The sequence below is a fragment of the Eutrigla gurnardus genome (assembly GCF_963514095.1).
Source record: "Eutrigla gurnardus genome assembly, chromosome: 1".
In the NCBI taxonomy this organism is placed as follows: domain Eukaryota; kingdom Metazoa; phylum Chordata; class Actinopteri; order Perciformes; family Triglidae; genus Eutrigla; species Eutrigla gurnardus.
In genome coordinates, this window is record NC_139915.1 from 9,548,285 (window position 1) to 9,560,592 (window position 12,308).

Below are 12,308 nucleotides of genomic sequence, written 5' to 3' on the forward strand. Positions count from 1 at the left end.
TCCGACATCAGCACTTGGCGTCTCACCTCCACTATCTCGCTCTCTAATGTCTTCTGAAATGGCGAGATTAGTCTCTAACAGACTAATTGTATAAACAAGTCCGTCCTTATCTCTGCACACACACAGACTCTTCGGATTACAATTTGGGTCACTAGGTTTCACATCCTCTCTTCTATGTCTTTAGGCTCAAGATGTACTATTTTAGATGTTTCAGTGTAGAGATGAGACACTAGACATCACTATGTTTTTTTGTTTTTTTACCACCACCAAAGATTCTTCGTGCTTCGTATCCTGAGTAGATGCAGAAATGCTGAGGTTGTTTTCCAGCAGTCTGTGTAACTGCTGAGGTTGTGAATATTACAGCAGCGAGCTTAGTGTGTTAATGTCACACTGAAACCCCATTAAACTCACAAAGGAAATGTTCCCAAACACATTTATTACCAAATCGGATGCAACCACCACTGATGAATTACCCACTACTGATACAATTCTGTACAGTGAATATCAGCACAATAATAATCATTTGTTTTCTTACACAGAACCAACGATGATTAGGATACTGTCAATTTCAAACTTTTCCATGATTGTGGAAAAAATGGAAAAATAATGACAAGACAAATAATAAAGATATGCATTCGTTCAGTGAACACGACACATTAACATATTAGCTTTAACATATAAAGCAAATTGTCTGGTCATTTCAAGCAAAGGGGATAGAATGTTTTTGTCTTATAATTTCACGATGATTGTCTCCGCCAGGTCGGTCACGTCCATGAGTGCGTGCATCCCTGAGTGTGCAGCTCTGTGTCTGTCCACGGCTCCACGTCTCCTCCAACAAACTGCATTATATTTTGGGTGCCAAGTTACGGCTGCATGTTCAAGGTTGCGTGACTCACACTTTCTCAAGATGCATTTTATTGCCGTATTGCTGTTTTTTTTACTTCAATTGACTGCACGCTGACTGCTGCTGTAGTGCCAGCGAGTTATAACACAGTTATTACAGTGGGGGAAACAGTTTATTTACTCTTAATGTTCTGGCTAACAGCTATCGGGACAGTGCTCACACACTGCTGAATACATCGCTCCCTCTCAGCTGCTGCTACAGGGCAGCTTGGTGAGTTTCATTTAGTTATTGACAAGATTGTGTGACGTGAGACAATTGCCTGCATTCATCGCTGCTTGTTTTTGAGTTTTATGACACATTACTTATTGGTGTTTAGACGGGAGGTTAGCCAATCCTGAGTTGTATTCATTCAGTCACACAACAGCAGTGGTCTGATTGCACCTTTCTACTTGGATTACTTGAATACTTTTTTTCTAAAAACAAAATAATGGCAAGAAAAGCATCCTCATCATTGTGTTTGTTAGTTTCCATTTTTTTTGTTGTTGTTGATTCTGTTGCTGATTTTTTTTATCGTATCAATTATGACAGAATTACATGCAGCAATGCAACAGTTTAATAATGAATGAAAATATAGCCATTTTATGCTGCAAAATGCTCTTCAATCTGATTTACAAATATTGTCATATTGTCAAACAATACACCAGCTTATAGCAGACAAACTGGTGAGATAAGTTTATATATTACAAGTACATCAAACCCTGAAATATAGGTCGGCACAGTATGAGGGTCTCCTATAATCATAATGCTCTTTATACTAAATCTCTGTTGTTGGCATCCCATTCATTGAGTCTATACTTGATTTAATAAATACACACTTCATTCTTTCATTCATATTTCCTTCGACAAAAGTAACTTATATAAAAATCTAAAAATAAAACTTGTACAAAACATTGTCTGACATGTGATTTAATGAAAATGGCTCACATAGTAACTGATAAAGTGCATTTCTGATACTTGAGGCAGATTATTATCACAAAAGATTGAAATTTTATAATCAAAAACAAATGTATTTGAAACAAAATAATCAAATCTGAGTTATGAACTGTTCCCTAAACCGAAACATCTCTACATTATTCCAAAGAGGAGGCAGGATTTCTCAACACATAAATAACACACATTTAAAATGAACATAACATTAACTGAGTGGTTATTGTGGTTGTCAGTGCTGCTCCTGGACATACAGTACAGTAGGTTTGGTTCCTGAAGTTATTGAAAAGCTCATGAAAGCCCTCTGATGTACAGAAAAGCTTCAGGAAAGAGGTTCGACAAAAGAGGAAGGTGACAAAAGGGTCTAACAAATGTGGATGGAGGTCAAATATTTCCAATTTGGCTTCCATTTACAATTTTCACAAGCAAATAATTGCATTCCTATTATGTTTGAATGCAATGTTGGAATCTCATATGGAGTTTACATTTGAGTTGAATGAACAGTTTGATAGTTTGGAACAGGGCAGAAAGAAGAAGACCACTCTCATTGGATTTACCATAAATTTGAAGCTTGAACCAGGAAATGGCTAGCTGTCCAAAGGTAACAAAAAACTACTGACACCTATACAATTCATTAGCCCAATATATCATATTTTTTTAATCTGTACAAAAATAAATAACCTCCTATAAAACCACAACTTACCCTAAATACAGGATAAGCGGTAGAAAATGGATGGATGGAAAACCACAACTTGTTGTTTTAACACTTTAACACTTTTTTGTAATAAATAGGAGATAAAAAAAAAAGTTTTGAACATTGAGCTTTAGATGTGCTGGTAGATTTTGTGACCTTCGGTCGGAGCCACGCTGGCTGTTTCCAGTTTAATGATGAGCTAAGCGAAACAGTTCCTGGCTCCAGCTACATAATTACCGCACAGACGTGGCATCTATCTTCTCAGCAGGAAAGTGGATATGCAAATTTGCCAAAATGTCAAACTATTCCTTCAAAATCAAGCAGCCATTACAAATGTGCTTGTTGCTTTTAAATTCATGTATCCTTCAGGACTTCTCGCCATGTGGGGGGGAGTGGTCTCGCTGAAAGAGCAGGGTCACGCCCTTCCTAAAGCGGTGGTCCCTGACACTGTAGATAATGACATTACAGCAACTGTTTCCTGTCAGGATCCAGAAGGCGAGAAAGGAAAAGTTACACCAGGTGTATCCCACCACGTTGCCGAGGACAAACACTGCGATGGGAGAGAAGGATGCTGTGAAGGCGAATGTTAGTATGCCTATTGTCTTGGCAGCTTTGATGTCTGAAAACGAGGGCCTGTGAGAACACCCTCCCCCTCCTCCTCCTCCACCTCCTCCTCCCCCTCCTCCTCCTCCTCCTCCGTCACTCAGACTCCCCTCTGAGAGCAGTTTGCGTTTTCGGGAATACCGTCGGATGCTAGTGAAAGACACAATGTTAACTGCTAATGTGCCACCGAGCAGTGTGAAGTCAAATGCTGGGAATAACAGCAAAATGTTGGCATCAGGTGGCAGCTGGCTTCCAAACAATAGTGGGGTGTAGTTACACATGCGACTGCATTCATTGTACTCCAACGTGAAGTTGCTGCTGAAGACGAGGGGCGCAAGAGCCAGCAGGAAGCTCGCAGCCCAGGAGAGCAGGATGAGGAGCAGAGTTCGTCTCCGGGTCACCAAGGCATCCTTGTGGAGCGGCCGTAGGATGGCCACGCTTCGCTCCAGAGTCATGAGGAAGATGGTGCTGATGGAGACAAAAGTGCATCCAGCAAACACGGGACCAATCAGCATGCAAGGCTGCCAAGGGCTCACCAGCCCCCCAAGAGAAGACGAGGTGGCCGGGGAAGTGGAACTACCCTGGTACCAAATGGGAGGTGCGCTGGTCACCATCAGAGAGATCTCAGTGTAGACGGAGAAAGGGACCACGAGGACACCGACCATCATGTCTGCTATCGCAAGAGACACTGTCGAAGAGAGAAGACAAGAAGGACTTTAAAAACTTTAAAAAAATATGTGTTTAAATTATGATCATATCTGGTCAGTGCTATCCGGGCTCCAGTTCAGTTAGGTAAGGTGCTGGAATAAATTACCTCTTACATCCTCGAAATAAGATTTTAGAAGGTTAATACTTTCTTCTTCCTCTTTAACAATATTCATAGTTATTTATTTTCAGTATGAATGGTGAACTTCAGTGCAAATTCAGATTAGCACCGTGGTTAGTTTAAAAAAAACATTTACCTTTCAGGTATCCCTGTGGTGTCCGGGACTGCCTCGTTTGCACAAAGACAGTAAGGGTGACCACATTTCCAACTACGATGGCAAATGCCAGGCTGACCATGAACGCCACAGCAAAAGTCCGATTGATAAATCCACAGCAACAGAGGGTGCAGAGAGGGGCCAGGGACTGGCCCGGACCGTGTCCTGTCTGAGCAGCTGCGGTGATGTTAAAAAGGCCGTCTGTAGTTGGCAGCAGAACGGCTGTACTCCCAGGAACACTGATGTTGGGAAGCAGAGCAGTCATGGCCCAGGATGGACTGGATTTACCCCTCGTGAAGTGTAGGTGGTTGGGCCACTCAGGAAACCATGTCCTGGACTGTGAACATTTTCTGATGGAAAATTTAAAATATTTGAAGGCAGTTAAATTGGCTTTCCAAATAATGATCCAGCATAAAAGGTAAAACATCAGTCTTTACTGGTGGGCCCACAAGCCACTCTACAGACACAGTCATGTTCTAGTTCATGCGTATTTCACCTAGTAAGTTTGCCAATTTAAAATTCCCCTAGACTAGAAAAATTCCTTCAAAAATCCTTCCTTCCAGTTGTCAATAACATTCAAATTATTATTAAATTGCGTTGCAAATAGAAGTTTCACCTGAACACACTGCACAAAAGCAAAGGTATAACCTAATGTAGAGTTAAGACTATTTTTGTATTGATTGCTGAAAGAGGCATAAACCATTAATCAACAAAAAGTTATATATTATTTAAATGCTGTCCCTCGCAGAAGATCACGTTCAGTTTGTCATTTAATAATCTTGCTGGATAGCTTTTACCATTGACTTATAGGTCGAAAACAATATCCCTTTAGTCATTTGGAGCGACTCATTTGTGAAGATCATCGCTTTTAATTTACATATTAACCTGTAAATCTGCATAACTGACTACAAATATTACGTTTAGTGAATACTAGCTTTGACATTTTGAAAGACACAGAGGCCACTGTGAAGATTATGTGACATTATTTTAAGATAAAACTCCAGCATACACATAGCTGATTCAGCATGTTGTTAAATGTGAAATGCATGCCTGTACATTGACCTTCCCTCAAAAAATACCTTTAATTCATACAGTCATATACCAAGCTAAGCAAACCAATAGCAACTTCCTGATTTGTGGTGTTTATGGTGCAATCTACCCCATAAATGTTTTAGTAAAATACGGCAGAGTTCCAAAAGGAGTACGGACAGTGGTTTTCCTACTTGTGTGTTGTGGGTACATGCTGTTCTTGTGCCCTAACACTGTTGCAAGCACCTCGATGCTGTCAGTACCTATGCAGAGAGTCTAAGTTCAGGACCAAATGTCTTTCTCAGCTGACAACTAAATACACGGGTCCTTCAATCATTTATGCTGTTCATTGGGCTGGAGAGCAGGAAGGTACACACATCCAGAAAACAAAGGGTAACAGGAATGGACATATTCAGACCAGACCAAATCCCTTGTTCTCACTCAGGAGCAGACAACGAAACATCACAGCTGTGAGACTACAAATCCTGTTTTCAGCAGTGAAACGCCTTGGAATGATAAGAGGTTATTGAGAAGCGGAAGAAAACACTGAATGAAGACTTATATGAAAGGACTGCAAAGCTTATTAGCCCCACAACTTGTTCACATATGCTTGATTACTGAATTTCAATATCAACAAATGAAATTCAAAGCTGTAGGCAAAACCACATGGGAATTATTGGTACAGTGGGCCAATTTAAATTCTAAAAAAATATACATATTTGTATGTGAAAGGCTAAAATAAAATACAACTTGACAATCCTTTGTTGTTTTTCTATCATATTCATTTGCAGTGTAACAGCAGAGAATATTAAACGGATATAACGTTGAAATTGTAATTATCAAATGAAACAATAACAAACAATGTGCCCATGAAGAGCATTCTCCTCAACTACAAAAACCCTTTTCAGACATGGGACGTTCAGTGAAGGTTTTCTGTCATTCAGAATACATACAAATACAAATCTAAATTCTAATTTCATTGTGCTGAAAAATGCAATCACTCCCTGAATTTTGTTCAGAGTCACAGCTTGAATTTGTGTGAATGAAGGAGTTATGTTTGTGCCTCGGGTGAGAATACAGCTTGTGCAGAGATTCTGTCGAATGATTAGCTACATGATTGCCCGATTGATAACATTGGCTCTATATTATTAGCTCAGTATTAACTCAATCATCATACAAGTATTCAGAGGGGACAGTATGGATTTATGTGTTTTTATGCAAGACTCTTAGTTGTCGCCATTGACTGTGTATAAGAAGTGGACGAAGTCAGCAGTTTGCGGTCTTGACATAGACTTCTATACAATATTTTTCTCCTTAACTACAAAAGTCGCCCTCTGCTGGCTATTATAAATAATGCAAGTTTAAGGCCCCTAAGCTCTTCACTTTTCAGACCTGGAGGTTGCCACCCAGTAGACATTGCCTTCTATGTACTGTCTTTTAATGAGCATGCTGCTAAGGCATGCTTAACTCAAGGCCAAGCCCAGGCTCCCTATGAATTAATGCTTGTGTTATGCTGAGGATGTCTTTGCTTTCTCACTGTTTGGGGTCCTAGACTCCACTGTCATACCTGTAAAAATAATAACGATCAATGCAATATGAATCACTATTCTGACCTCATAAAAAACCCATAGAAAGTATTGAAGTTATAATGCCTTCACCTTTCCCTTTGCCACAAATTGGGCCTGGTGATGAAGGTGACGTTATTTATTGAGGATTACTCCCAGAGAAGTGTAGATCCTCTCCTAATCCTAAAAGACCAATTTAGGATCTAGAACAGATATACTGCATGAATAATGCTGTCAACACCAATCACAGGTATAGAAGACATGAAAAATGATTGTATTTAACCATTTTTGCAGCCTGTCTCTGAGAACCCAGACAGACATTTGGCGGACTTCTGAAACATGTTATTAATTCAACATCATGTTTTTTAAGCAAATTTCATAAAATTAGGAAAAATTATAAAGTATCGAGCTGATTAAACAACGTTAAATGTGTTTTTGAGCAGTTAAAGGGGGTCTCAAGCATTAAAAACTTTAACCATGCTGCAGGTGACTCACAGTTTAATTTCAGATTTTAATATAGATACGCTGTTATAAATGTAATCCTGGGTTTAGCATAATTATCATATTGTTCTGTGAGGTGAAAGTCAGATTGGGAGAATATCCTCCGCCTTCACACTTTTTGTATTCACTTCACATCCGTGACAGTAATATTGGATGACAGTCATAAAATAATCCAAAATGATCAAGGCCAAGTTTTGAGTGTTAACATAATGAAAGAATCTCGTCATATTAAAAACCTGAAGTGAAACATGAGACATTCTTACATGACTCTATGTATCCTTTATCTCTTATTGTATTATCTCTAAGTCATTTATATTCATGGGTAACAAGGTCAAAATTGTACATGCAGTGGGGATGTGAAATAGTGAATACTGACACAATATTTAACACTACTGGCTTGTAAAATGTATTGTGTTTTAGACAGCTATAGGCTATATTGTTTTTATGTCATAACTGAATAATTCCTTTACTTTTAATTTAACTGGTGGCAAAACAAAAGGAAAAAATATTTTGGGAGAACAGAGGAAGGACCTCATTAGGGGCTTTGGGTTTTACCTTGAGTGAAGATGACAGGCGGAAGTCTTCCCTGTGGCAAGACCTCAGGCGCAGTGAGACAAGCAGCTGAGAGCAAAGACAGCACACACACACACACACACACACACACACACACGCGCGCACACACACACACACACACACACATGCACGCAGTTCAACTATTAGAGAGATACAACCCCAGCATCTTCACATTCAGTACAGATGAGAAACTCCACAGCACATGACCTAACATCACAGTGTTTGTGTGCGTGTGTGTGTGTATGTGTCTTTGTAAAACAGTGAATACATAGAAACTCTCACTCTGTTTTTGTTTTCTAAATTAATGTCATGTGATAAGATTCCAAAATTAATTAATTAAAAATGAAAATGATATTAAAAAATAATGATATACAGTGCAGTGATATATTATATTTTTAAACAGTATATATAATACACACACACAGTATATCTATAATACACACACACACACACACACACACACACACACACGCCTATTATTTTCCCTTGTCGTTATTTGAGTTATACTCAAGAAATAATCCCATAATGCTTTGGTAAATAAACAGGAAGTACAAAATCGCCATTGCCATCGGTCAGTTAGCTGTCGCCTACAAATTGAGCTCCGTTTTAGCCTATATTTTTTTACATTTTGCCAAATTAGCACCATTAAGAGAATGCCGAATTAACTTCTGGCACTTCCGGTTGGTATATTTCCCATGTGTGGACAGATAACTATCACTGAATTACATTAATACTGAAAGCTAAAAACGTGATGATTCTCAGACAAATCCTGATAGGAAGGAGCGTCTTTTCTTCGTGATTTTTAAAGTGGATGTATGGACTTTAATTCGCCATGGACTAAGGATGTCCTCGGAAAGTGTAAGTAACGCTGAATCTAAAAAGTAATGCAGAGGCCTATCATGTCTGTGTGTTCGCGATAATAATAGATACAGTTGATTAGCTTGTCAGCGCTGAGACGTTCAACAGAGGCCCTACACGATCTGCAGGTATGCCATGCACGCATCCTAGATACATAGTAGCCACTTAAAGGTGACGTTATTTTACTGTTTGAGGTTTTTCTTTTTGAGGATACATGTGATTGGGAATAACAGGTGTCCATTACTTAAATCTGACACCAAGGCTTTGTCCCTATTCCTTTCAGGGCCTTTTGTGTTGGAGTGAACTAGATTATTATGGATTCTGAGACCACTTATGACTTTTATGCACCAAGTATCTAGGAGTATTTTTATTATCTTACTGGTTATGTTGGGTGGACTGGGTGACATGTTCCTTCATCATGGATGTTCCTACCCACACTGTCCTCGTGCTGTAAATGTAAAAGAGCACCCAATGTGGGTTCATTTGGTTATTTCCAACAAGAAAATTAGCCTTTAAATAAAAATGAAAACGCATATTCGTGACTTGTTTTTAAAGATTTGGATCTTTAGTAGGAACAAATGCCAGCCTTTTACGGTTTACAACAGATCACTTGTCTTGTTCAATCAATTCAGTGGTAATGCACTTTAGGTTGCCCTCAAATAGGTTCAGTGGTGAGAAATCTCTTTGCTGTACATTTACTTCCCGGAGCAAAATATTTGAATTGAGACACTGCGTTTTACATGAATGCACAATAAATGATTAGGTGGCGGTTGGTGTTTGAAGAGAAGAAATATGCCACAGATGAAAGCATTACTGTATTATCATCGGCTGACAACACTGGCCCCTTCAAGCAGGGCGTTTGAAGTCAAATAGTGCAGACCTGCCTCACTGGTGGAGATTAGCTGGATGTTCCAATACCATGAATGTACCAAATTCTATTGCAGTCCATTTATGTTTCCGTAACTTACAAAAATGTCAACTGCATGGTTGCTCAAATTGAAGTCAGTCAAGATAACCAATTCATTAGAATTCATCTTCTGGGGACCATGAATGTTGCTACAAAGGTTTTGAGATATTTCACTGAATAAGTAGTTGAAGTTGAATATCTGATTTCATGGCAATCCATCCGATAGTTGCTGAGACATTTCAGTCAGAAGTGGTGGACCGACGGTCAGCTGACTGACCAGACAAAACATGATGGTGTTTAGAAAGTATCGCTGGAAAAAATCTGTAATCGCCTCATTAACCATATTTGATCTCATGTCTACGAATAAACTTCATAACTGGTCCCTTTTTAATGATGTCACAGTTGTTGTTGCTGTCATCATCTTCTCTGTTGCGCTGCAACAGCTGCGTTTAGGTGTAGGCTGTTCGTGCATGCAGTGAATTTCCTTTGACAGGGCTGTGTCCCTGAGTGACGGGTCAGGCATATGTAGGAAGACCGTGGGGGCTTGGTGGGGCCTTGGTGAGGCCTCTCAGGCCAGGTCGCCCAATGCACAGAAGGGTAATTTGCAGTAATGATGGACAGGCTGGCTTAGAGCCACCTGAGGCAATCTGCCACAGCACATAAGCAGAAAGACAACTTTCTGTTCACATCTTGGTCATTCTTTCTGCGTTTGTTTCCTTTGTGTTGCTGAAGTCCAAACAACACATTCTTCCACACACAAACACATGACTAAGTGTTACTTTCTTGTATCTTTCTCTGTGTTGATGGCTCACTTATAACTGTGGGAAAAGTTTTTTCCTGGCAGCATTTATTCCTGCTCTGTTTCTGCATCACATTAACTATCATTGTTGTTATTTTTAAACCTAGTAATTAAACTTATATATTTTTTTGTTAAAGCTGTAAAGCCACACCCGTTTTCCCAGGTTAAATTTCATATTTTGTGAAAATGTGAATGGATGTAAGACACAATGAAATGATTAATAACAAATCTAATTTTATAATTATATATGTTCATGTTTTATAAATGTATCATAATTCTAAAATAAATGATAACATAAATAGGGATGTAAGAACATGATTGCAATACTAAGTTTTGTGATAAAAACTTCATTTTTAATGAATAGTTTCTACATGCACGGTTCGTGGCAGACAGTAGTTCATTTTGTGTAGTTTAACTGTTAGTTAGCAGTGTTTTCTATCAAAAAGTAATGCTGCTATGTTGTATGTTGCAGGGACTGTGATAAATGCAGATGCAGATCCCACTGTTCTGATTGCATACAAATATATGCATCTGGCAACGTGTTCTTTACGGTATATTATAACTTCCAAAAAATTGGATTAAAAAATCACAATATATTGCCTTGCTCTGTCCATCGAGTCAATGAATCCCAGTCTAAATTACAGACTACTAATGGACGTCACGCCCCTCACTCTACACCAACAACATGTATTTGAATGGAAGTGATCTTATAGTTCAACAAGAATAATTTCCTTAAACTGCAAAAAATACAAAGCACTACAACACTAATTATACTGACATCAATAAGAACTATTTTGGTTCGGAAAACAGTTGATATGCTGAAATATTTTCTTCTTAACGAACAGTCATTCTTGGCACTAAACTGTAATTGCAACACCTCATCTGTGCAATTCAAATTCAACAGGACAGAGTTAAGTGTCTGTGTGTCAAAGTGCATGAAGGTACGAGCCAGTTAATGCATGTGTACATCAAGATACAACAAATGGGGGGAAAAGTTTCCACTTATTAAATACTTGTATTTTTTCATTATAAATAATATTTTCCTGCTACATCTCCAGGTATTTCTTTGCTCATTGTCATTCGATTAATTTAATTTAAATATTTTGGGGAGTGACGATGCTGTAGGCTACTTGATTATAGATTTAACACAACTAGGGGGGAGCCAACACACTCAAAGCAAAAATATAGTAACACAATAATATAATTCGTGAGCACTTGCTCAGTTCAGCATTCTCAGCAACGTAATTATTCAAAAACGCATTTGTGAGTGCAGCCTGACTCACATTTATTTTCAATCAACACTCAAACAGAACAAATGTAGAGATGTTTTATCTCCTTCTGTGGTGTTTAACATAGTACACATTAAAAAAAGAATCAGATGGGATAATCTTACCGGCATTTCCACTATTACGGACCGTAGATCAGTTGTGCAGACAGAGAAAGAAAAGAGGAAAACAATCCAGCATGAAAGCTCTGACTTAGTGGAAGTAAAATCCAGTGAAGAAGAAAGTGGATCTGTAGTCTTCATCATTCATTCATTCTCCTGAGAAGCACACATTAAGCACAAAGCCCCTCACACACTCCGGCTCTCTGTCCCTGTGATTCAGCCTCTCCTCCCCTCTCGTTTCTGTGGAGCTCTCAACCTCCCGTCCCCACGCCACTGCCTCCCCCCTCCCCTCTCTTCCCCTTACTCTCTGAACGGCTTATCACGTGCACACGCTCTTCTCTCAGAGCTTCAAGGTAACGTCCACAGAAACTCCTTTCTCCCATCTCTCCTCCCACGTTTGCGCTCAGACGTGCCTCCCCCATGCTCTCATCTTCTCCCCCTCTTGCCTCAAACATCTCTCATGTTTTGTATCTTACAGCCTCCACCTTTGTTGAACTCCTACTTTCGCTCCATGCTTCGTTATATTCATGTAACTCTTTACTTTGTCCTCAAGCTTATATTAGCATCTGCTTCTTTGCTGT

General features: G+C 39.2%; 1 protein-coding gene across 1 annotated transcript; it reads right to left on the reverse strand.

Annotated features, from left to right (window-relative positions):
• Window positions 1–2,067: 2,067 nt before the first annotated feature.
• On the reverse strand, window positions 2,068–11,964 carry LOC311011462 (trace amine-associated receptor 13c). The gene is made up of 5 exons (XM_084006407.1): window positions 11,734–11,964; window positions 7,759–7,824; window positions 4,091–4,458; window positions 2,584–3,816; window positions 2,068–2,529 (listed from the first exon to the last, which is right to left on the reverse strand). The coding sequence occupies exons 3-4, from the start codon at window positions 4,371–4,373 to the stop codon at window positions 2,891–2,893; spliced, it is 1,209 nt and encodes a 402-aa protein (XP_083862533.1). The 5' UTR covers window positions 4,374–4,458; window positions 7,759–7,824; window positions 11,734–11,964; the 3' UTR covers window positions 2,068–2,529; window positions 2,584–2,890.
• Window positions 11,965–12,308: the final 344 nt, after the last annotated feature.